The sequence below is a fragment of the Anticarsia gemmatalis genome, chromosome 15 (genome assembly GCF_050436995.1).
Source record: "Anticarsia gemmatalis isolate Benzon Research Colony breed Stoneville strain chromosome 15, ilAntGemm2 primary, whole genome shotgun sequence".
NCBI classification, from domain to species: domain Eukaryota; kingdom Metazoa; phylum Arthropoda; class Insecta; order Lepidoptera; family Erebidae; genus Anticarsia; species Anticarsia gemmatalis.
Window position 1 is genome coordinate 3,552,703 of NC_134759.1, and position 23,308 is coordinate 3,576,010.

The window sequence follows — 23,308 nt, forward strand, 5'->3', positions numbered from 1 at the left end:
CTTATATCTCACTTATAGCAATAAATTCAGATTTAAAACGAATACATGACAATACAATAGGTACTTTCTCCGGTAATCAGAGTCCAGAATATGTGATAGAAACGTTTATATCATAAATATAATTCCTGATATAAAATAACAACAACATGAACTAAACTAATAATGCTAAAAGTACAGAATCGAGTACAATCCCATTAAAAACAGTAAAAAAAAAGACAGAAGGCAACTATTTTCTGAATGGCAATACCAATTGAGACCGGCGCTCGGACGGATTGTTCACGGATAAACTGGCAGCTTGAAAATAATAATTGTTTTTCTTGTCGCAAGCTCGATAATCTTTATATCAAGAGTTCAGTTTAATTTAGTTTAGTTTAATGCTCGTTGTAGTTGCAGTACTTATTTAGTTTAAGTTGTAAATATGATTATTCCGAGCCCTTTTGTTTACTGGGCGCAAACGGAGAGTGCAGTTTCATTGAAGATAGAATTAAAAAATGTTGATAAACCAGACGTGAAAGTTCTGGAAAATAACGTGAAATTCTCTGCTCAGGGCGTCGGAGCCCGAGGCGAGAGTCAATATGAATTTAGTCTAGACTTATTTTCACCTGTGAAGACAGTAAGTATCGTCTTATTTTCAGCCTGTGATTTTTTTATAGTGTGTGCGTGCTACGAGACTCGTACAGATGAAGAACTGGAGTCTTCATTTAATATCTGATCATCGCACGGTTCTCAATTATTTAGTTATCTATGAATTAAATGAATACTTGCTTGCCTGTCTACCTTACCGGGTTAATTACTTGCTTATAAAAAGCACAAAAATAATACGTAATAACGCAGCAGAAATTAAGTAGATTATCGAGCAATAATTTTTAATATTATCATGTATTTTTACAGTACATCACTGTAAGCAGGATTTTATTCAAATGAATTATTTTCACCTCCCATGCTTGCTTATAACAGTAATGAACATTATCTTAAAGATAATTAAAATCTGTCAATCCTTTATTCTGATACTATTACAGATAATAAGCCAGATACTATTTTGGTACTATTATTACAAGACAGTTTAAAGGTTAAACTTAATAATATCATCTGTTTGATAAATAATATTATCATCTAATTCTGAACTAAGCAAAGCTTGGACTGGTAACTAGACAACTGATATATTCTCTTAATTTTCCAGGGAGATGAGTTAGCTACAGTTGTCAAAGTGTTTGATAACAGAGTGGACCTTGTGCTGCAAAAAGTGAAGCCTTCTTGGTGGCCTAGGCTAACTGCACAACCTCAGAAGCCTGCTTGGCTGAAGGTAATAAAACTTTTCCACCATATTTAGCTATTAGCTGGGTAGCTAACTTTGCTACATACACCACCTGATTCTACAGCAAAGCATTTGATGTAAACTAATTCATGATACAGCTAATCTGCATATAACTTTGCTATGTGTGAGCTGGTATCACACACCAATATGACTCTGGACAATGAATTCAGACATACAAAGTAATGATTCAAGTTTATGTAAACTAAAATCTTATGAACTCATAAATAATTTTAATTTCTCATATAGTTACGATTAGAAAATAATATTCATGTTATTAATACATCATTATCAAATCAAATCTCATAAATATAATTTTCCTAATAATTTATTATATCTTGAATGAGGCCTATATTTAAATACATTAGTGATTAAGCTTTTTGTTGTAAGCTATACTTGGCCTATTGCTGAAAAAAATGTCACACTTGCTGCATATAATGCTAATGTTACAAAATGTTACAAAATACAAACAATTTGTAACAATCCTTCAAAAACAATTTAGCATACTCAAAGATGCAAAGCATCCTCAATATGTAGTGATGATAATAAATTATTATACATAAGTACATAAGTGTAAAATTCTTTATGATAAAGGTAAATGTTATATAGCAATTTATAGTATATTAGTATAGATAGGTATTATCATTGTATAACAAAATACCTACTCAATTATGTGGTCATTTACATGACTGAATCATCATTAACATAATTAGTTATATACAATTTAAGCAATATATGTTAATTTAGAGTTTATTTATGTATGGAATATAAATAGTTTTAATACATAATAGTGATAATGCATCATTTATCTTAACTTTGACATGCACTTTATGCCAGTGTTTTTTAAGGGCAAATTTAATGTGTATGGGTTCAATGAAATAGAGGAAATCTGCTACTTACAAATCCGCGCAACTCTGTGTGTTCATAATTTCATTTCATATATTCATCTACTTGAAACTTTCATATATATCATCTATGTAAATGAATACACAAAAGGAGCATTTATTTGATATTGGAACTCGACTATTTCCATGCTAATTAATTTTTTTGACGACTTTATACAACGACTTTTATAACCATTATGGATTATCAGACCTTAATCATTTTAAATTTAACTATTCATAATCAAAAATATGATCAGTATTTCTATTGAAAAATGTAACATAAATCACTATTGTCTTATAAAACAAAACAATACATTCCGTTCTATAGAACTGTCATAATATTTACCTTTTTAATGACCCATTGTGTTAATTTACAGATAAACTTTGATCTTTGGAAGGCAGAGGACGGTCAGGACAGTGACGAGGAGAAACGTGACGTCATGAAGGACTACCCGGGAATGTATGATAGACTGCATCAGATGGAGATGGGGTATAGGAGAGGTGTGTACTTTTACTAAAATATAGACCTATGAGAATTATTTATAGATAAGTTTTGTTAGGAGTAAATTACTTGATTTCATAGAAAATTACTGAGTAATCAGTATTGTATACTTGTTGACTGTATGTTGTTAACTCATATCTACGATATGGCTCTCAGAAATTGCGAATAATAGTTGTTTTGTATGAGACAGTGTCAGGTTATAACTTATTAACGAGTATAAAAACATAAGTTCCAAATTACATTTTTTATCAGAATATTATTATTACCAAAAATAAATTACCGTGTCTCACTGAGAAATGAAACTTGCTTGAGAATATTCCTGGACGATAAAATTTCAAATGTGGCTCTAAACTAGAAGAAACTAACTAAAGAAATTTTCTGACTTCAAACTGAGTTTATAGATTAGGGACCTTTCGAGAAATGCGCGTAAACTAGTTTTTTTGTAATTTAAGTGAAGATTGCTTACTTTAGCTTCTGAGGACATTATGATTAGTTATCTATATATATTATAGTAACTAATAAATTAGGATTACAACAGTAACTTATAAATGCAGTTATGGCACATCTGATAACTAAAAACAAGTTTTCCTGCCATTATCCCCTCATATATTGTTATATTTTGACAGTATTGTATTTTCTGTTCACATTGAACAACATTTATAATTAAACTTTCAAAGTTATAGGCCTTTTGACATGCATTTGCATTGAATAAATAACAGAAATGAATTATTTAACCCCAAAAAAAGAGGGTATTATAATTTACATAACTTTAAAGTTGACATACAATATAAAATCGAGGAATATTTTAAATATTATTTGGGATCTTTAATTTGCAGTGTCAATAATTCAACAATATCAAAAATCTAGTGATTTCTGCTTTTTTCATGCAACAATTTATCTTATTCAAACTTTTTTCAGAAGACTACAAAAAGGTTTACCTGGTGGTATACAACCTGTTTCAATTCGTGGGCTACTTCTACATACTGACGGTGATTGGCGTGCGGTACATCAAACATGATTATGACTCCATAGTCGGCACTTATGCTAATGTGGGCGGAGCTATGAAGTTCCTACAGCTGATGCAGTATTTGGAAGTTATGCATCCATTGTTTGGATATACTCGGGTGAGTAAAAAGCACTTTATTTAGTAACACTAATTGTGAGTATTGTAAAGTTAAGCCAAACACTAAGATATAAATCAAGTCGCGCGACGTCGCCTGATATGTCAAGCTAAATTTCTCGCTTCGCTTGATATAACGGCGACGCATGTTGTGGGACATCTGTCTCGCTGAGTTAAAGGTCTTCCTTGACTTAGTAAAAGCTAGACGAAATTAGTGGCTAATGGTGATTGAATAATTAATCAAATTTTTTTGGCAAAAACGAATATAAAGGTAATGTCTCAATACTCAATGGTGGTAATAATATTTCAGGGTGGTATACTAATGCCGTTCCTACAAGTGAGCGGGCGCGCGTTCGTGCTGTTCGCTATGATCGAGGCAGAGCCGCGGATGCAGACCAAACCTGTTGTCTTCTATCTATTCGTCATGTGGAGCATGATAGAAGTCGTAAGGTGAATAACTACTAGAGTACCTTTGTTTCGATAGTTGTTCATTTAAAACTACCGACATTCCCATTAGATTTTTACATTTTAATTTATCTTGGTAAATATAGTAAAGAAATGACTTACGAGATTTTTGTTACTGCTGTTCAAAAGTATGGGGTGGGGTTCGAACACACTTCCATACGGTCACAACTCCGGGTAGATAAATAGGCTAAAGCCGCAATTGCTAGTGTGGGTAACCCAAAATGAATTGCTTGTGTTGCATTAGCTTTGCAACTGTTACAGTTTCTCTGTTAATAATTTTTCAGGTACCCATTCTACATATCCCAGCTCTACAAAAAGGACATCTACATACTGACCTGGCTTCGCTACACATTGTGGATTCCTCTCTACCCTCTAGGCATTATCTGCGAAGCAATCGTCATACTACGAAACATACCATACTTTGAGGAAACACAGAAATTCACCGTCCCAATGCCTAACGAATGGAACTTTGCATTCCACATGCCAACCTTCCTGCGAGTGTATTTACTATTCCTAACATTCCCAGGAATGTATTTCGTCATGAGTCATATGTACAAACTCAGGACTGTCAAGCTGAAACCTAAGGTGATCATTAAGAAGTCGAAATAGGGAAGACTGCCGGTGTATTCATACCAAAGGTTGGTGTAACTGATGGATGGTGTGGATTAGACTGAAGTAGATAGCTGTATCAGAACAGAAGTACTTGTATAGTGAATGGGCTTATGACAATCTCTTCAATAGACGCTTGAAATGGGGTAAACATGGTGGTTATAAAAACTTTTTATTTCTACCATTGATATAAGTCTAATTCTACCACAGATTAAAATATAATGTTAGTTAATCTATTTACAGCTTTTATGAGATCAATAAACTTCCAGAAATTTAGAGAAAATTGTGTGTTTCATAAAGACGTGATAAACGTAATTAGAGATGTGTATAAAGCTCATTCACTATACTTGCTACTGTGTGACATAAAAGTTGTTTGTAACCCGACTGGAAAACCATCTAATACATTAAAATTTGATATGAAATCCGGTGACAATCTGAATTCTATATAAAAAAGTGTTTCATCTTTCTTCTATTAATGTATGTGCACGCAAAAATAGCCGTAAATGTATATAACAACGATTCATTGTTGTTGAAATTACTCTGTAGGTTAGAATAACAGTAATTTGTTAATTTTGTCTGTGTAGTGTACAATAGATGGTAACCAAAGATGTTTATCAATGTGTAGAATCTAACTTTAGATCAGTCTTACCAGTATGCGTATCTCGTATTACGTGATTTCCCCCAAGATAATATTTTATTTGTATTAGTCTATAAACATGTCTAGTGTACCTGTAGGCAATATAGTAGAATTTACTGAAATAGTCAAAATAGTCTAGTAAACTAAAATTCCTATTACAATCTGCGTGCAATGTCTAACTAAACGGAAAACAGGAATTAATATGATAGTCTTAAATTGGTACCTAATTTTAATTGAACAATTTATTAGTAAGAACCTGAAAGGTCACAAAGTATTCAGTTACGCCTATCAAATTCTAAAGAGATTATATTATTTGGCAAACAAATATGTTTTATGATGACACAGAATTTTAAGACATATTCAATTTACAATGTGCTCCCTAATATTTATTATAATGTAATTGATAATATACCCTAGTAATAAGTATTTGTATTAGGAATAAATTTTGGTGGTGAAATAATGAGCTTATCCATTTAATTTGCCAACACCATAGCTGTTTATACATTTAAGTTGAAAATAATTAGTTTATTTTCCTTTCCACGGGTTTCAATTGAAAATGTATTTATTTTGTCAATGACACAATTATGATGAAATTATTTACTATATTATAAGATTTACGTTTACATTTTTTTATACCAAATGGTGACAGTTATTAAATGTTTTGTTTATAAAATGGGAATAAATCTTTTATTTACTTGCAACATTTTCCCCAAAACTCATTTATTATAAAAAGCACAAGAAGTAAACCCCTGTTCAATAAGACAAGACTCAGAAAAAACTATATTCAGTGTTCTAGTTCAGTATCTCAGAGTTGCTATCCTACTACTTTAGTGAGCATGCAGCATTAGCTATATGGTGCATGGATAAGGTGTAGTGGCAACACTCATTGCATTATGAGTACACTCAAGTATTTACATTTGTAGATTACATAATATGCTTGTTCACTGCATGAATCAAATTGACTGTAGAAGCAAAATCAGGCATGCAAATAAGTTTGTATTATCCTCACAATTAATAAAACTCCACTCTTATTGAACTACACTTTATTGAATTTAATTCACCTAGTTTCACAGCAACTTCACATTTGTATTTCAATATAAATAAGCTATTGATTTAACTGAACACTAGTCAGACATCCAAATGACCCACATCATGTTTGAACTTAAGCAAACCATTAACTAAATGTATTAATTGTGGCTGAAGAAGGAGTCTCACGAAAATGTTTTGAGTGTTGGTAATAGAGCACTTTGGTGTCGCCTTACGAGCGCAGTTTAAGATAGGCACGTTTGAACCAGTTGCTAGGCTCGGTGTGTACATAGTACTCATGGAAGATTGGCTCCACAAGGGTATCCTCGGGCAGCAGTTTGTATACTTTCTCACCGTAGTATGTGCCCACCTGGAAAAGAGGTTTGGAATATAATTTCATTGTTTTATAACAGATTAATTCCCAATATATGTTACAAACATGATAGAGTGTACAAAATAAGAATCGGTGTTTTAAATCAACAAACATTTTCATTTCAGTGTTTCTGCTCTTATATATGCTGCATATCCGCTCCAATGGAATCGGAGCATTTGGACAGTAAGCATTTATGACTTTTCATCAACTTAAGTGGCACCTAAATACCAATCTAGTAGATGCAGTACCATATTATAAATCATAATAAGCCTCAATTAGAAACTCATATTTGAGAAAAAAAGTGATATTATTTATGTTATTTTATTTTATTTATTTATTTATTAGCAGGCATGCAGTTGTATACAACTGGTTAATGCCTGTATCCTGGTAATTCACTATGACTTTGTTAAATAACTGTTTAAAATATTTTTTCTACTTACTTCCCATCCAGGAACATTGCACATAAGCTCAGCTTCCGCGTCACGGTTTCTGCGGAGTTGCTTCAGAAATTCCCTATCACGCTCAGCCAGCAACATTGGGAATATTGCCATCTTGGCCGAGCGCGTCTCAATCTGATCCCTTACAATCTGTTTGTAGTTCAAGTTGTACAAGTAAAGGGCGCCGGCTGTTATCCCCAGGTAGCCAGCAAACATAGTATACCCTGCAAATTGTTATAAATTTATTATTATTGATGAATCTATGTAATTACATTTTATAATCTGAAGTTTAACGTCAGTAAATCATGTTCTGAGTTTAAGAAACCTGTGTGTAGGTCTTAGACATTATTGTATAGCATAGAAATCCAGAGGTCATGATGAAAACATCAACATGAATAATGGTGTATAACATGAGATGTATAGTCTTTTTTATATTTTTGGGGAGCTGTACAAGTATTCTGTATCACAAATTCAAAGATGTACTTGAGAAAATTCAAGAAATTATAACGAAAACAAAACACCCTAACCTACAAACTTAAGTTACATAATCTTGTATTAGAGGTATTTATCAATAAATAAAAATGTAAACAATTTACTTACCGCTAAAGAATGTTTTTGCGGGTATTCTTTTGTAAGGTATAGGTCTGTAGCCCCCCGGAGGGGGCAAATCTTGTTTACGCACAACCTGACAAGCGTCAGCCATTTTTAAGATTGACAAATCGATCAACAGCTGACAGCTCACAGCAGTTTAATGTTGACATTCCAAACTTCCAAAGCGTTTAGTTTTACCACTGCAAGTGATTTAAAAACTTTTAATATAACCATGACAACCAATCAACTTTCAACCAAACGGCAGACGTGCACATACGTATTGACTTACAATAAATAAATTATAATTTTCGAGTTTGTCGTATTTTTTTATCGAATAAGTGCATAAAAATGATGGAATCTGCAACAGCCGATGTTGGTGCTCAAGCTGATATACCGGAACCTCTCAATGAGGAACCAACTGTAAAAATAAGAGCACTTGAACGCATTAAACTACACCCCAAAGTTCCCATCGAACCCTCAGCATATGGAAAAGGGAAAAACTTTAGCAGACCATGGATCCTACAAGATGGTCGTCCGGCTCCTGAAATGGGGAGTGAAATGCGTAATAACTATAAAATCCCAAAGAAATCTAAACGCGGCGAGGGTACCTACTCATTATTCTTCATTTATTTTAGTGCGATTATTGATCTCATATTTAAGCAGTTCTTTCTACAGCTACCTCTTTTGTATTCTAGGTGTTCGTAAACGAATGCTCACCGATTTCTTCTGGGAGCAAATGTTGGATGAAGTGATAGAAGAATTAGCGACTTCACAACCAGTGTCTGAATACTGTACGGAGTACGATGCTAATTTTATAAAAGATAACTTCGAACCACGCAATTTGGAAGTCACAGCTGATAAAAACGTAAGTCTCAGTGTTTACTGATCTTATTTAGTATAAGTACTTGTTTTGCATAGGTAGTTGATAGTAAGTAGGTACTCTTATATACCTATATTATTATTGATACCGCTCAGCTCAGGTGTATTGATGAGAAATCTAATAAACCTAATGATACCATTAGTTCTCGCTACTTATTTACGTAGAGTACATGGCTACTGTTTTAACAGCTTCTATGTTTTTCAGATGCATCTAAAATATCCTCTGTACGGCACTGGGTCCAGTGCAGTGACTTACTACAGCGAGTCGATTCAGAAGACCGGTCCTGTAAGTTTAAAATTCACTTTAGAGATAATAATAGACATTAGAGCTAAGAAGTTAAAATAATTAATACTCATCGTTCAATTTTGCAGGGAGAAATTCTGGAGAAGTTTCGACGATGCCAATATTTTACGAAACCCATGGAAGAGAGATTGGATAACGGATGGGTTCTATAGATTATTTTTATTTCTATTGAAATATAAATTTATTTAGAACGACAGCTTGTGATTTAATTTCTCTCTCACTTATGATACTCAATACCTATGGGGTATGGCGAAGTTTATGTAAAAGGGTACTCGTAACAATTAGAGCACATTTATTTTTGAATAACATATATTTTATTACTCTTGGAAAACAAAAATGGAACCTATCCAGAAGAAAGCTCGGTGTAATAAAACTAAAATAAAAGGTCGTCGTCATCCCAATTGTGAGGGAGACAGACTGGCTTGAAGTCTCCGGAGTCCGTCGTCATGGAGAGAGCAGAGTTGCAAGCCAAGATGTTGGTGAGGCACTCTACGGAACCGACGCAAGGGTGCAGGACTGCTGTCGTGCCGAGATATTCTAAAGAAAACAAAGCCTATTAGCAATAAATCTGTTGCGTAACACAATAAGTATTGGGCGTAGCCAGGAGCAATAAATGAATTCATTGAATGAACTAGAATCAGGTACTTGCCCATGCTATGGGAGGGAGCAAGTGGCCCATCTGCCCCACCATGGCTACGCCCACCATGTTGAAATGGTACATGCCCGTCGACTCCCCGCCGCCGACGCTTATCTCCTCCTGGCGGGTCACGGCTCGCACTTGACTCCTTATTTTCTTAGCTTTCACCATTTTCAAACGGTGGAACTCCTCCCTTTCCTGAAAAAACGAAGTTAGTAAATTAAACATCGAAAATATGCTTTAAAAATAATATATCGTTCATACCCTTTCATCCATTTCCGTCATAATGTAGTTTTCAGTGTTACGCAGTTTCGGCATTATGACTTTCTCAATCCCGTTCACTTTCCTGTAAAGGCATCAAGAATTGCTGCAATCAAATTGGTAGGAGTAAAAATATATATTGAACTTACTATGCGACAGAGTTAATAGTTAAATAAAGAGAATTTCAATACTTACCTCAACGTGGATCTAATAGCTTCATCGAGCAGTATACAATTATTTCTCAGAGAAGCGAATTTAATGAGTATAAGCACAGCTTCGCGGAACGCTTTCTTGGCTTCCCCAGTGCGGTGGCCACCCGCACCGAGCCCTGCGTAACGTAGACAGTCACCAACGCCTGGATCTTCTAAGGCTTGAAGAGATACTGTCGCTACGCCTGATATATTCTCCGGAATTCTTTGGACTCTCACTTGAGCCTAGTAGAAAGGGCAACCAAGTTTCAAAATAAAATTAGATGCTATCTATAGTGTTCTGCTTAAGTTGAGTTGCTTTAGCAACTGCAAAGTAATTGATTTTGAAATATAAAAAGCAAATATTACTAGCCTTTTTTATTGATATTTGAACATGGACGCAAGGAAACTACCAAAATATACGAAGCACTTTAATCGTTTTTTGGGGTAATTATAACTCAGTAAGTGAAAGTTGTAGTAAGTGGATAGTTGATTCTTACCTGGCCAACATTTTCAAGCACCAAAGCGTTAGACTCTCCATTAGTAAATTTGATAGCAGCTAACGAAATATAGGCTTCTCTCAACGTATGTCCTAGGATAGCTTGAGTGGAAGCCAGCTCTAAAGCGGCCTGTCTACCGCGCATACGAAGTGCTTCAGCTTTACGTTTCAGAAGCTGATGCCCGCGGTTCACCTGCTCCTGACGATGCTTTATTTCTTTCAACATAAACAGAGAAGCCGTGACGGGGTAACGATTCTCCGCGTTCATTGTAATATTTGTAAATTTATTTACTCATAGAATTTTTCTGTCACGATAACAGACAGATGGTTTCAAGTCACCATGACTTTTGCTTTTTTCTTCATAGAATTTATTAACTTTTTAGGAAAAGGGTTATATCTATCGTCATAAAATGCACATATTTTCTGCACCGGTACTGGAATTTTGTAAAAGAGGCTTTATATAAAACATAGTTCATATTGTAGGTATCATTTCATATAATTTGTGTGAACAGCAATTTTAGGATTTGACACATTCTTTTGTACAAAATATACATAATTTACATCTAAGGTACATGTATAATATTATGACTATTATTCAAATGGTTAGACATTAGAAAGAGGTGTATTAGTTCACGTTTCTTAGTTTAGTATGTACAAATACTAATTGCGGTGCGAGACACATATAACGCTATGACAATATCAAGATATCGGCAGTACGTCATTTGCATCAATATACTTATCTATTACTACAAGAGTTGAGACTGAAAGCTTAACTAGTTGATACATATGCAACTACATTATACATCTGTGTCCCTGATCGTTACTCAACTCAGTCTGTTGGCATATCTCTAGAACAAATATTAAAGTCATACGGCATTATCACAAAAAAATAAAACAACTGTCAAACGCATCTTTAGTCGAGTTTTCAAAATAAGAATATGTCAAAACATACATTGGACAGTTGTTTATCATTTTTGTAATAATACCCACTATATTTTTTATCTATTACTAAAATATTTCTTTACATTTTATAAATGTATCTGTTAAAGCAGTCTCTATTACACTAAAATTGTCCGATAGTAAGTCAACACTGGTCAACGAACTCTGCTTCAATAATAATACTCTCCAAGTCTCAGCTATCCTGCCAATAGTTGTAGTTTCCAGTCGGAGGGGGCACTGACATCGGAGGTCCGTTCGGTGGGGGGCCAGCGCCTGAACTGTAGGGGGAGCCTTGTGGTGAACCGTACCGCGGTCTGACCCACGGTCTACTCGGGTATTGATACTGGTTAGTTGCATAAGCTGCCAAATTCTGCCCAGTAGCATTCGGATAAGGGTTTTGCGGATTTTGATTCGGTGGGAAGCCGACGTTCGGCATATTCGGCATAGTCGGTGTCGGGTAAGACTGGTTAGGAGCCGGCGTCGTTGATGGAGAGAAACTCGTTTGTGAATTCTGCGCACTCGATGTACTACCAGTAGGATAGCTCTGGTTGGCTGTTTGGTTTGATCCGTTCGTTGGGTTGTAACTAGGCGGTGGTTGAGTCGTTGTCGTTTGACTGACATTATAAGCTGCGTTTTGACTACCATTACTTGTACCATAGCTGGGTGCTACAGTTTGACTCGCCGGTGCAAAACCAGCTGTCGGCTGCGTCCCATTGCCATCAGGTGTAAAGCTCTGTTGACTCTGAACAGCACTCGCCATAGAGTAGCCGTTCTCTTGTGATGAAGACGTTATATAATTAGTTTGGTTGTTAGCTCCGTTCGCTTCAGTTTCTGCAGTAGCAGTTTGTCCATTACCATTGTTCGTATTATTCTGACTAGCTGGTATACTGTATTGGACATTAGGGTTGTTAGTGGGTACTGTGATGGTTCCCGAAGATCCTTGCATCATGTACTGTTGGGGCATTCCTGCATATTGTGATGTTGGCGTTAAGAAGGAATTTTGCATTAATTGCTGCATAGGCGGAGGTTGGGCGGTAGGGAGAGCCTGCCCGGGGTTTGTAAGGGGAGACGAGGGTGGGGGAGCTTGCACTATTGGTATAGTTCCTAAATTAGGGTTCAGTTGGTGCCCTGCGAGAGCTGCGTTTAGTTGCTGGGCTGATAGCTGCGTATTTAGATTTATGCCAGTCGGCATATATTGTGATGTGGCTGGCATGTTCATTGGCATTAGTGGCATATTGTACTGCACACCACCAGGCATGCCCAACTGGTTTGGCTGCATTACAGTCACATTCTGTCCAGGTTGCAAGACTTGTTGTCCGATTAATCCAGAAGGTAAAGCATTCTGGACTAAACTGGGGTGGTTTGTTGGTATCATGTAAACTTGGCTGTTAGGCTGACCAAGCATGGTGGGCATCTGGCTTATATTCAATGGGTTCTGTAACACGGTCATGCCGGGCGGTACAGTGATCATTTGTACGTTCTGCGCTTGAGTTTGCACTTTGCTCAAGTCTTGCTTCTGTCCGTCTTTGCTTGTTTGTATCTGTATCGCGTTTCGATCTATCTGTCTGATGTACATTCCTGTACCGTCTTGACTTACTCCTGGGGCTGACACACTGGAACAAAACATAAAATATAAGTTAAGTTCCTTAACTTTAATTTAGAATCTCCCAAACATGACCTCTTAGTTATAATAAGGGGATCATGTTTGCAAGAAATATAAATAAATTTAACCCATTATTGTGCCACTGCTAGGCAGGGGTCTCTTTCCGCAATGAGAGAGGGGTAATTTCAATAATTTTGTCCTGATTGTTCTAAATCGACTAGCATTATCTTAGTCTTCAAATAGGGTTAATAGACAACTGAACTAAAAAGGTACAATTAATTTGTAGGAAGTGGGCTATTGAAGAAAAAGGCTTGCAGTTGCTAAGTATCGCAAAGATACTTACTTAGTCTGCTGTCCCGAAGACACTTGTATGATGGTGCCGTGCGCCGGATTGATCTTCATTCCCATGCTCACAATCGTGTTGTCTTTAGCTGTCGAAAGATTAACAGTTATAACACAAACTTACAAATATTTTTCAACGCTTTGCTGGTTTACGCATTGGCAATAACGCTACGCACAAAAAAATTGTATGAAAATGATCACAGGGGCCGAAACAAGTTCCATGGTCGAAAATACTGATTTTACTGACCAAAAATTAAAAAGTACTGACCAAATACTGACCATTTTCAAATCGTTTTTTGGGTGAATGGTGTGAAATATAAAGCTTATTTTCAGTTATTGGCCTCCACCATCCCCATAGCCAACCAGCACCGCCTTTTTTATTGTGTAAATGACTCCAATAACTCTAAGGGTCCGCGCAAACGGGCCACCGACCACAGCCACTGGTGGCCAGCGACACCCACTTAACACGTTTTTCCATATATTTTGTATAGACACACCGCACACGTGTAGCCGGTGGCGGCCACTCGCTATCCATGTGATGCTTCAATACAAACGTAGAGCATCCACATATACACAGTATCTACAGCAGCCCTGAGATATCATCACTGGGCAAATCGAAAGTGTAAGATTGGCCAACAGCAGGGGAAAACCAAAAAAATAATTGAGTTTGGAAAAATACTGACAATACTGACCGATTTTCAAAAGTACTGACTTTTACTGACCAGGTCCAAAAATACTGACTTTTACTGACTTTACTGACCTGTTTCGGCCCCTGTGATCAGCTTGGTATCCCGCCGACCCCGATGTGACAGCCTTTGAAATTGAAATAAGCTGAAAAACATGCAATTTGATACATTTAAAGCATTAACAGCTCTACCAGCGTCGTCCCATACGTTGAATTGCAAAGTATAATTCATCTGTAATTAAACTATCCGCTTAGTTCTTTGTTAGATCGCATTAATGCTTAAAAAGCAAAAAAAGTCCTGGTTATTTACACTTACGGACGCCAGAAACAAAAAAATCTACGCATTTTTGAGAAACGCATACGCTATTGCATGATTAGAATATAACTTCTGGGGTTTGACAGGCTCCATTCTTCATGTCATGTTCAGACTCTAAATGAAATAGAATAAGTAAAAAGCGACGAAATGACGTCCATTGTCCAGTCACTTTTCTGCTGCTAGTCAAAATCTGTTACATAAGAACAACCCATAAAACATAATATTATATTACGTAAATAATACGAATACGGTCTACATACTGCGCTATTTAAAAAATATTACGCCTAATTTATTCAATACTACGCACTTGTACGCCTGTTCATTATTAACGCGCATCAACGCCTTGACAGGAAATGCAGATGACATCGTCAATCCAACGACTCTATATGGAGAAAAATCTTCTTCAATTTTAAAACTTGCTGGTACTATTGGATATACAATGATGATAGAAATGTCCGGATGAATCCACGCTCCTGAGTAGATTCTGAAAAAGATTTTCTACTATCACTTAAGATTCAGAAAACTCGAACTCCTGCTTCTCGCGTTGTCTCGAGATATATAAACGCCAGAACTTCGGTTATAAAATGACTTCGAATCACCTCCTTCCTCTGGTGTGGAATGGACTGCTTTATTGAAGGCTGAAAATACATGAATGAATTTAAAATCAGGCAGGAACAGACTGCTTCTAGAGAGAAAATAAAATAAAACGAGGCAAAAATATCGAATAAGTACTCGGCGATTGGTGTTCAGGAACATCCATCAATGTATTGAACTTGTTTTAGCCTTCAGAACTCTTTATTTTGCTAGCTCGAAACGCTCAATACGCCTGTTGCCGCCTTGCAGTGTTACGCTTTCTTATTTACGCGCTAGATACAAATTAAATTTCTGAATCCGTTTTGGCGACTTTGCTCTTCCTTGCTCTCTCGTGGTGCCTTGGTGGCCTGGTGGTACTGCGTTTATTCGAAAAGCCTTAAACGAAGTGCTGAAAAAGGAATTTGGAAAAGATAATTCTAACTACGAATTATGATCGTCTCCATATCCAAAGTTGTCACTCTGCTATTGGTTCTGAAAACGCTAAATAGTCATATATTAGACGCTTATTGCAAATATTGAAAATATAAAAAATAGAGGAACGACGTCAATTCAAAATACATTGAAGTATAATCTTCGGTTGGCCGGCTGTCGAATAAATTCAATAGATGCACTGCTTTCAATATTAATGCTTGACGCCTTTATATTACGCAAAAGTACATATCTACGCTACGCACCTTATATCTATAGATTAACACAAGCATGCAACATAAATAGATAAATACACGAGATGATTTGAACTTTGATTTTTATACGCAAACGATTATTACCCAGCAAAATAATTCTCAGATGAATATTAAGCCTATGCTTAAATATTTCTACGATTTTTACCGCTGGCAAGAATTGTCCGGTAGCACCAACGCACGAAGGTTACAGTCTCCACTCTGTACAAAGGAGGCGATAAGCTTGGCATGACCGCAAACTATATGGCTAACAACACGCACTACGCAAACTACGTTTTTACCTGCAGTCGGTTCTCAGATCAACCGTAACTTGAAAAATAAAGTTGATATTATAGTCAACATACTACCATTATATTCCCAACGTTTGTGGTCTACCGCCCCGTTACAAAAAGATAATAAACCAGTAACCCTATTACATAATAGTTATATGTTTTGTATTTTTTATTATTTATCCTTTGTCTTTCGACCCACTTACCTTCTCCACGAAAGAGGTAGTCTCATCTATCACATTAGTACATCCATTTGAATAGCACTTAGTCTAGTCCACGAAGAGGATCTGTCAAATATAGGCGAGTAAGGCTAGAACGGGTGCTCTAGATGGACTACCTCCCACGAAAAGCTACAGAACCTCATAGGATCCGGTATCACCCCCGTTGGGAACCTATCAAGTAGTGTAACGACAAAGCAAAATTCAGATCATCTCGTTATATAATGTGTGTTCAATATACCTGGCGTCGCGGTCCAGGTGCGCGACTCTCTGGTGGAGCTCTTGTCATGCGACACATGCGACCTGCGGCAGCCACACAACAAAATATCAAACATTTACTTCACTTGCCACACACGCCAGCTAATGGACGGTGGCGCCACTGTGACATGTTATTCCCTGTTAAACTTGTTTATAGAAACAATTTTATATTGAGAAATTAACTCATACGAAAGAAATAATATTTAAGACGGCCCCATTAAAATTAGAAGATCAATTTCTATAGCGACATATCCATCTCGAAGCATATAAGCCACGTCGAATGTCCCTTAAGCCTGTCGTATCCTTGTGGTCATTGTAGGAATTCGTATTTTGGATTTGAATATTATCAATGGGCTTGAATTTATTCATGTCTAATTTGAATAAACTTGAGAGCGTCGAAAGGTCTTTCACTGCATCGTCGGTCATAACCTGTTGTCAATCCATTTCAATTGAGCTTCGTTTTTGACTTGTAGAGTGAATAGAGCACATTATTATAACGTATTAAAAATAATTATATTTATTCAAAGCTCAATTCAAACGTTAACTTAAGAAAAAGAAAATTAAGTATGTTTGATGTCTTCTTTATCTCCATCCACGGGACATCATTCTGACTGGACCACCTTTAATATTGACCTTAATTTTTGTAGTTATTTCGAGCTTCTTATAAGAACGCCAATTGCTTAAAAAAATTTAGTTAATCATATAAACATACTTCATTATTAAAGGAAAGGATTGGTTATTTTTTCTACAAATATTAAGATCTGATTGCGAAGATATTTGGCAAAATCACTTCAATTTCGTTATAGACAAATATATTTCTAAAAATAATACAAATTTTATTTTCAACCACCTCATCTTCTAGTTATGCCAAATATCTTCACAGTAAAAAGGTTCTGAAATAAACAAGCAGATTAGTATTATTTCTAACTTATTGTACAAACTCACCCCGCCGGAGCTATAGGTCTGAGCTGCAACTGACTCGGAGTACCATCAGACATTCGCTTCTGACCACGAGTTTCTTGCGTACTGACATTCTTTGTTGGCGTCGAAGTGTTCTGTAACATGTTGTGAATTGTTAGATGTTGTTACTATAACAGATTGTGGTGTGCGTTCGCGCAGCGGAATGTTGTTGAATTTAAAGATATTAATTATGCAGATATTTAGTGTATGACGTCGTATAATTGTGTATGGTAAAAAAAAAATTGTGTACGCAGCCATTGTGGAGAAATTCACCAAAAACTGATTCCGCTGGGCGAACGTTGTCCTGGCGGAACTTATTTTAATCCATAGACTTTAGAAGAAAAGAGGTGTGTCCAAAAATTAGTGTGTATTTGTGTGTAATTGTGTATGTATGAATAAAATGAGTGCATGCATAAACTTCGGAGAAATTCAAGTTTCCGCTACGCGAACGTTTGGCCATTAGCTAGTTTTCATATAAAGCGCTTACATAGAGAGCTGTAGATTTTTACATACGTTGTTTTGAATTTGTTTATATTTGTTTAAAAAACAGATTTAGAAAAAATCGTAGGGCTTAAAAGATAAAAATATAAACGTAAAATACACTTAATAGGTCTTAGTTCTTAAAGTATGCACTTTGGGGTCTAGATTTTCACGTTTATACAAACCTTGTAAGTATCTGAAACATGTTGCCAAGTATCAATGATGTTCCGTTAGTAATTAAAGAGTTAAAGGACAATTTTACCATGAATAGATCACTGTTTACAAAACAGTCAAATATCACGACGTTCTAAAGGAATTGCATGGTAAAATGTATGCCAAAAATTAGTTTATTCATTCAACTATTCACATGCAAAATTTCATGTCATTAAATTTAGTAATTAAAGAAATCAATTAAAATACTGACGAAGCATCGAAAACCTACATAACCCGACCAAGTTCGGATAGCTACAAAAAAGCGTCCATGCAATATATTTAGGTAACATCCCAAAATTTACCGTATAATACCGGTATTGAATTGGTATAGGTGATAACACAATTGTTGTTTCAATATAATTTAAAGGTCATTTATTTTTGTACACCAAATTGTTGTTCAATTGTTCTGATTTTTCAGCTCCAGAATTGACTGGAATAATTCCGGAGTTCCGATAGATATTCACATTTTTTAAAAGTTAATATTTTGATTTAATTATATTCTTGTGAACGCACGTAATTTAACGTCTGTGGAATATTCCACAAACTGCTAGTCGAACAGGACGCGCGCGGCTTCCCGCTTGAAACGGTACTTCCATCCTTGAAGAAAAGAGAGGGCAATAATATGTAATATACTTAATAAAAAAAATTTTTGTACACGGATATTTAAATAGAAAAGTACTTGTTAATTGAAGATTTGTTTTTATCGTAGATAGTTGGGTTATTATTAAAAAAATATTTTTAATTCAAGAAATGCAATTGTTTTATTTTTTCCTAACGCTTGTGTACGGAACTGTACCATATTAGTAAATACTATATTGGAAGGTTAAGAACGTCTCTTAGATATATGGCTGGGCCGCTTTTTTGTAGCTATCCGAACTTGGTCGGGTTATGTAGGTTTTCGATGCTTCGTCAGTATTTTAATTGATTTCTTTAATTACTAAATTTAATGACATGAAATTTTGCATGTGAATAGTTGAATGAATAAACTAATTTTTGGCATACATTTTACCATGCAATTCCTTTAGAACGTCGTGATATTTGACTGTTTTGTAAACAGTGATCTATTCATGGTAAAATTGTCCTTTAACTCTTTAATTACTAACGGAACATCATTGATACTTGGCAACATGTTTCAGATACTTACAAGGTTTGTATAAACGTGAAAATCTAGACCCCAAAGTGCATACTTTAAGAACTAAGACCTATTAAGTGTATTTTACGTTTATATTTTTATCTTTTAAGCCCTACGATTTTTTCTAAATCTGTTTTTTAAACAAATATAAACAAATTCAAAACAACGTATGTAAAAATCTACAGCTCTCTATGTAAGCGCTTTATATGAAAACTAGCTAATGGCCAAACGTTCGCGTAGCGGAAACTTGAATTTCTCCGAAGTTTATGCATGCACTCATTTTATTCATACATACACAATTACACACAAATACACACTAATTTTTGGACACACCTCTTTTCTTCTAAAGTCTATGGATTAAAATAAGTTCCGCCAGGACAACGTTCGCCCAGCGGAATCAGTTTTTGGTGAATTTCTCCACAATGGCTGCGTACACAATTTTTTTTTTACCATACACAATTATACGACGTCATACACTAAATATCTGCATAATTAATATCTTTAAATTCAACAACATTCCGCTGCGCGAACGCACACCAGATTGTGAGGACATCTAAGCAGGTGTTGTAATTTTTTAGTGGTCTTACTACAAGAAAAGTTAGACAAATGTTTATGGAATCTTTTGCTGTAATAATATAATATAAAAAAATATAATGTCTACATTGATGATATATAATGTCTATTTCATTGTGCTTATAAGGTAATTACTGGTCGGCAGAAAAATATGTTTTAAGCTAACTATACTTAGCTAGTATTGAAAACTCGTCTAAACATGTGTTTGACAGTTGTAACTTTTATGTAGAAAGACCTTATTATACATCAAGGGACTAAAGCATTATTATTCTATGATTATTATAGACAGTTACTAAATGGAAGAGCTTAAAAAATTAGGGGAAGCAAATGAACAGAAATGTTACAACATTCACTGAAAGTAAAATAAGAGGTGAAAACCCTTCACAAAGAAATGTTAAAATTATAAAATAAAATGGGTAAGGGCATGAGCAGGTCACACAATACTTTTAGTGAATAAGTTCTGGACTGCTTGCACATTTCAAAAAAGTTCTGTGTTCTGATGGAGTGACAGATCTTCTGAAATGATTGCTCCATCATAGAATTTTGAGAACACTAAGCAATTGGACCTGAATGTTGTGTTGTTGTTACACTACATCATAGATTGTTTAGACAATTTTCTTTAAAATTAAAAACTAAATACTTAGTTACATAAAAATATTGTGTGTGCCTGGATTTTTTAATCGAAATGACGTAAAATAAACCCTGAAACCAAAACACCGAAGGTTTGTGAGGATAAAGCATCATTTGGTGCTATAGACTAATGCTCACAGATATAATTTGTGGCGACGACGCCTGTCCCGTCGATATAATGTTTATCAAAGAACCACTGCTTGATATTGGCTGTTGGGAAAATTAACACAATGTCAATTTTATAGCCTAGCGAGAGCTTTACTTTAAAACAAATTATGTAACCTTGTAATTGTTATTAAAGCTGTGTATCCCCTTATTTTTCATCTTATCCAGCTATTAACTTATAGAATTGTATACAGATAACTAGTGTATTATCTAGCAGTCTTCACATTAACATTTATTGAGTTTACCTCATGGAGCAATAAAAAAAACTACCATAAAATTAACTGCCGTAAATCACCCATAATATGAAAATGTACAAAATATATCATTGTTAACATATACTTCTACAAAACAATTATAATCTGATAATGTAATAAAGAATGTAAACATTGATAAGTTACTGTGTGAGTCATACCTTTTGATTTAGCTGCATAATAGTGCCAGTGGTTTGTAGTTGTTGCAACTGTGCTGCCGAGAGTGGTAGTGATGTTTGTGGAAGACCTCCCGCTGGTGCTATCTGAAATGTTGTACCATATTCCTTTAGTATTATCATTAATGAGCATAATAATTAGTCTGGTAATAACATATTATAAAGAAATGTCATCGAAAGACATCTGATTTGTGATATGGTATAATACAAAAATGTCAAATGATCAGTTCTTACAAGCATCATATTATTATATTATGTAACTAGAAAGTTTGATTTTCATTATTATGCAGTTATACTTACAGAAACAAACTGCTGTGGTTGTAAATTAGTCAATCCTGCTTGACTAGCAGTCAAGTCTTGTAGCTGTTGATATGGTATCAACATCGTCTGTCCATTAGACATAGGGACTGACCACTGCACTGTGTCTGCCCCTTGTATATGATACTTCACATCCTTATCTCCCTTATCACTACTGTACAGAATCTTTTGTGATGAATTTGTACTCTGAGCTGCACATACCACAGGAGTAGCAGTCGCCGTACTCACTGTCGTAGAATCTGTTGTTGTCAAACTTGCTTGAGGAAATGTTAAACCATTAGGCAATATCATTGACATAGAGGAAGGCACTCCACTCAGCCTCAACTGAGTCACATTAACCGGCTGCATACTAGATATATCAACTATCTGTGTACCAAAGTTTGGTTGCTGCAAGCTCAAAGGCTGAGCTATAGGCAAGGATGTAAAGTTTGTATTAGACATTTGCATCCCTGGCTGCACTATGGGTATTAGCTGCCCATTCTCTTGGTTTAACACATACTGTTGTTGTGGTTGTAGGAGCTGCAATACGGTGGGCTGACGCACTGTCATGAGGGGTGTCGTTGCAGGTGCTACACTAACTACTGGGGGCATCACAGTGGGGTGCGCCGTGGAGGTGAGTGCGGGCGGCGTCGACAACGATGCTGTGACCGCGGGCGGGGGCACTGGCTGCGGTGTGCTAGTCGTGCTCGTCGTTAACGCAGGCGGAGGCACGTTGAGCGTAGGCGGCGGCCCCCCCGCCTGCGCCGCGCTCCATTGTCCCAACTCTGCTCGTATCGTCTCTATCAGGTTCTGCGCCAGCGACCTTGCTGCCGCCAACGCTTCAGACCTCGTATGGTGTAACGCTAAATGCAGCGGTTCAATTTTATCACTTTTTAACACTGCCACAACACCAGTTTCCGATCTTATATATTCTAAATTGGTACCATTCTGTAACAAACACGATAATATTATTTTCTATCGCAAAACAAACGCATAAAATCCATGCAAAGTAGAGAAACTCACAGGTCCTAAAATTCGTCCTTTTATGTCAAATGCGGCCGGCGCATTATCTAGGCCGATATAAACTTTATCTATGAGGCCCCCGGACATCATTAAACACAATAATACTAGGTATTTCACTTCATTTGTGTTATTTTCACAAAAAGCATCTTTCTTCCGCAGGAGGGAGAAAAAAGCGTCCCTGACGTTTCTGATGTCTGTTTAGAAATGTAGCGAATTTTACATGAAACCTTTCTCACAAAAAATAATTATACTTTGAACCGAGATTTGATAGCGTTAAATATTTCATAAAATAGATCGAACTTTGTATTATAAAGGCTTATTACAGAAAAATAAATTATCAGGCTTTTATTCATGTTTTTGAACGAAGAAGAGAAGCCAGGAATCACGCCATCTATGGTCGTTGTTTTAATTTTTCGGAGGTAAGTTTCATCATCTAGATGGCGCTACTTTACATAACTCACTAGGATTATAATTTGCGACAAATTCGTTTCCAAATCGTCATTATGGGATCTTACTTTATTGGATTAAATTAGACTTACATTTTAATCTGCGTAAAGCACCATGACTACTTATTTCGCATATTAAACGGTAATGTCTGTTGTGGACTTATATAAGTTAAGCTCAGGTAGGTACCTACTAGGTTGTAAGTTTATGGTAAATAAAAGTCATTTATATTAAATTTGCATATGTAATATCGATTTATATTTCTACAAAACATGATATGCTGTATCTATATTGTTAAACATATGAAAAAATATAACATTCATCTCTGGTTTCAAC

The 23,308-nt window shown here is 35.7% G+C and overlaps 5 protein-coding genes across 9 annotated transcripts; 2 read left to right on the forward strand and 3 right to left on the reverse strand.

Annotated features, from left to right (window-relative positions):
* The first annotated feature begins 250 nt into the window (after positions 1-250).
* Hacd2 (3-hydroxyacyl-CoA dehydratase 2) lies at positions 251-6,212 on the forward strand. Of its 2 annotated transcripts, none has more exons than XM_076123277.1 (6): positions 251-613; positions 1,181-1,303; positions 2,574-2,697; positions 3,617-3,822; positions 4,129-4,268; positions 4,568-6,212. In XM_076123277.1, the coding sequence occupies exons 1-6, from the start codon at positions 419-421 to the stop codon at positions 4,890-4,892; spliced, it is 1,113 nt and encodes a 370-aa protein (XP_075979392.1). In that variant the 5' UTR covers positions 251-418; the 3' UTR covers positions 4,893-6,212. The 2 variants fall into 2 exon arrangements, with proteins under 2 accessions (XP_075979392.1, XP_075979393.1); XM_076123278.1 differs by having other exon boundaries at positions 3,620-3,822.
* A 343-nt stretch (positions 6,213-6,555) lies between these two features.
* On the reverse strand, positions 6,556-8,124 carry ND-B16.6 (NADH dehydrogenase (ubiquinone) B16.6 subunit). Its single transcript, XM_076123280.1, has 3 exons — positions 7,966-8,124; positions 7,369-7,589; positions 6,556-6,925 (listed from the first exon to the last, which is right to left on the reverse strand). Exons 1-3 carry the CDS (start codon positions 8,066-8,068, stop codon positions 6,788-6,790), a joined length of 462 nt encoding a protein of 153 aa, XP_075979395.1. The 5' UTR covers positions 8,069-8,124; the 3' UTR covers positions 6,556-6,787.
* Positions 8,125-8,186: 62 nt separating this feature from the next.
* On the forward strand, positions 8,187-9,335 carry LOC142978733 (uncharacterized). The gene is made up of 4 exons (XM_076123279.1): positions 8,187-8,560; positions 8,652-8,821; positions 9,041-9,121; positions 9,208-9,335. Exons 1-4 carry the CDS (start codon positions 8,305-8,307, stop codon positions 9,289-9,291), a joined length of 591 nt encoding a protein of 196 aa, XP_075979394.1. The 5' UTR covers positions 8,187-8,304; the 3' UTR covers positions 9,292-9,335.
* A 59-nt stretch (positions 9,336-9,394) lies between these two features.
* LOC142978681 (V-type proton ATPase subunit D 1-like) lies at positions 9,395-11,059 on the reverse strand. The gene is made up of 5 exons (XM_076123190.1): positions 10,726-11,059; positions 10,233-10,471; positions 10,041-10,122; positions 9,789-9,974; positions 9,395-9,676 (listed from the first exon to the last, which is right to left on the reverse strand). Exons 1-5 carry the CDS (start codon positions 10,990-10,992, stop codon positions 9,629-9,631), a joined length of 822 nt encoding a protein of 273 aa, XP_075979305.1. The 5' UTR covers positions 10,993-11,059; the 3' UTR covers positions 9,395-9,628.
* Positions 11,060-11,214: 155 nt separating this feature from the next.
* LOC142978680 (uncharacterized) lies at positions 11,215-22,712 on the reverse strand. 4 transcript variants are annotated; one of them, XM_076123186.1, is made up of 8 exons: positions 22,529-22,712; positions 21,509-22,453; positions 21,194-21,295; positions 20,755-20,826; positions 17,574-17,683; positions 14,369-14,439; positions 13,610-13,697; positions 11,215-13,276 (listed from the first exon to the last, which is right to left on the reverse strand). In XM_076123186.1, exons 1-8 carry the CDS (start codon positions 22,616-22,618, stop codon positions 11,857-11,859), a joined length of 2,898 nt encoding a protein of 965 aa, XP_075979301.1. In that variant the 5' UTR covers positions 22,619-22,712; the 3' UTR covers positions 11,215-11,856. The 4 variants fall into 4 exon arrangements, with proteins under 4 accessions (XP_075979301.1, XP_075979303.1, XP_075979302.1 ...); XM_076123187.1 differs by lacking the exon at positions 14,369-14,439 and adding an exon at positions 16,612-16,673 and having other exon boundaries at positions 11,217-13,276; XM_076123188.1 differs by lacking the exon at positions 20,755-20,826.
* Between the last annotated feature and the right edge of the window lie 596 nt (positions 22,713-23,308).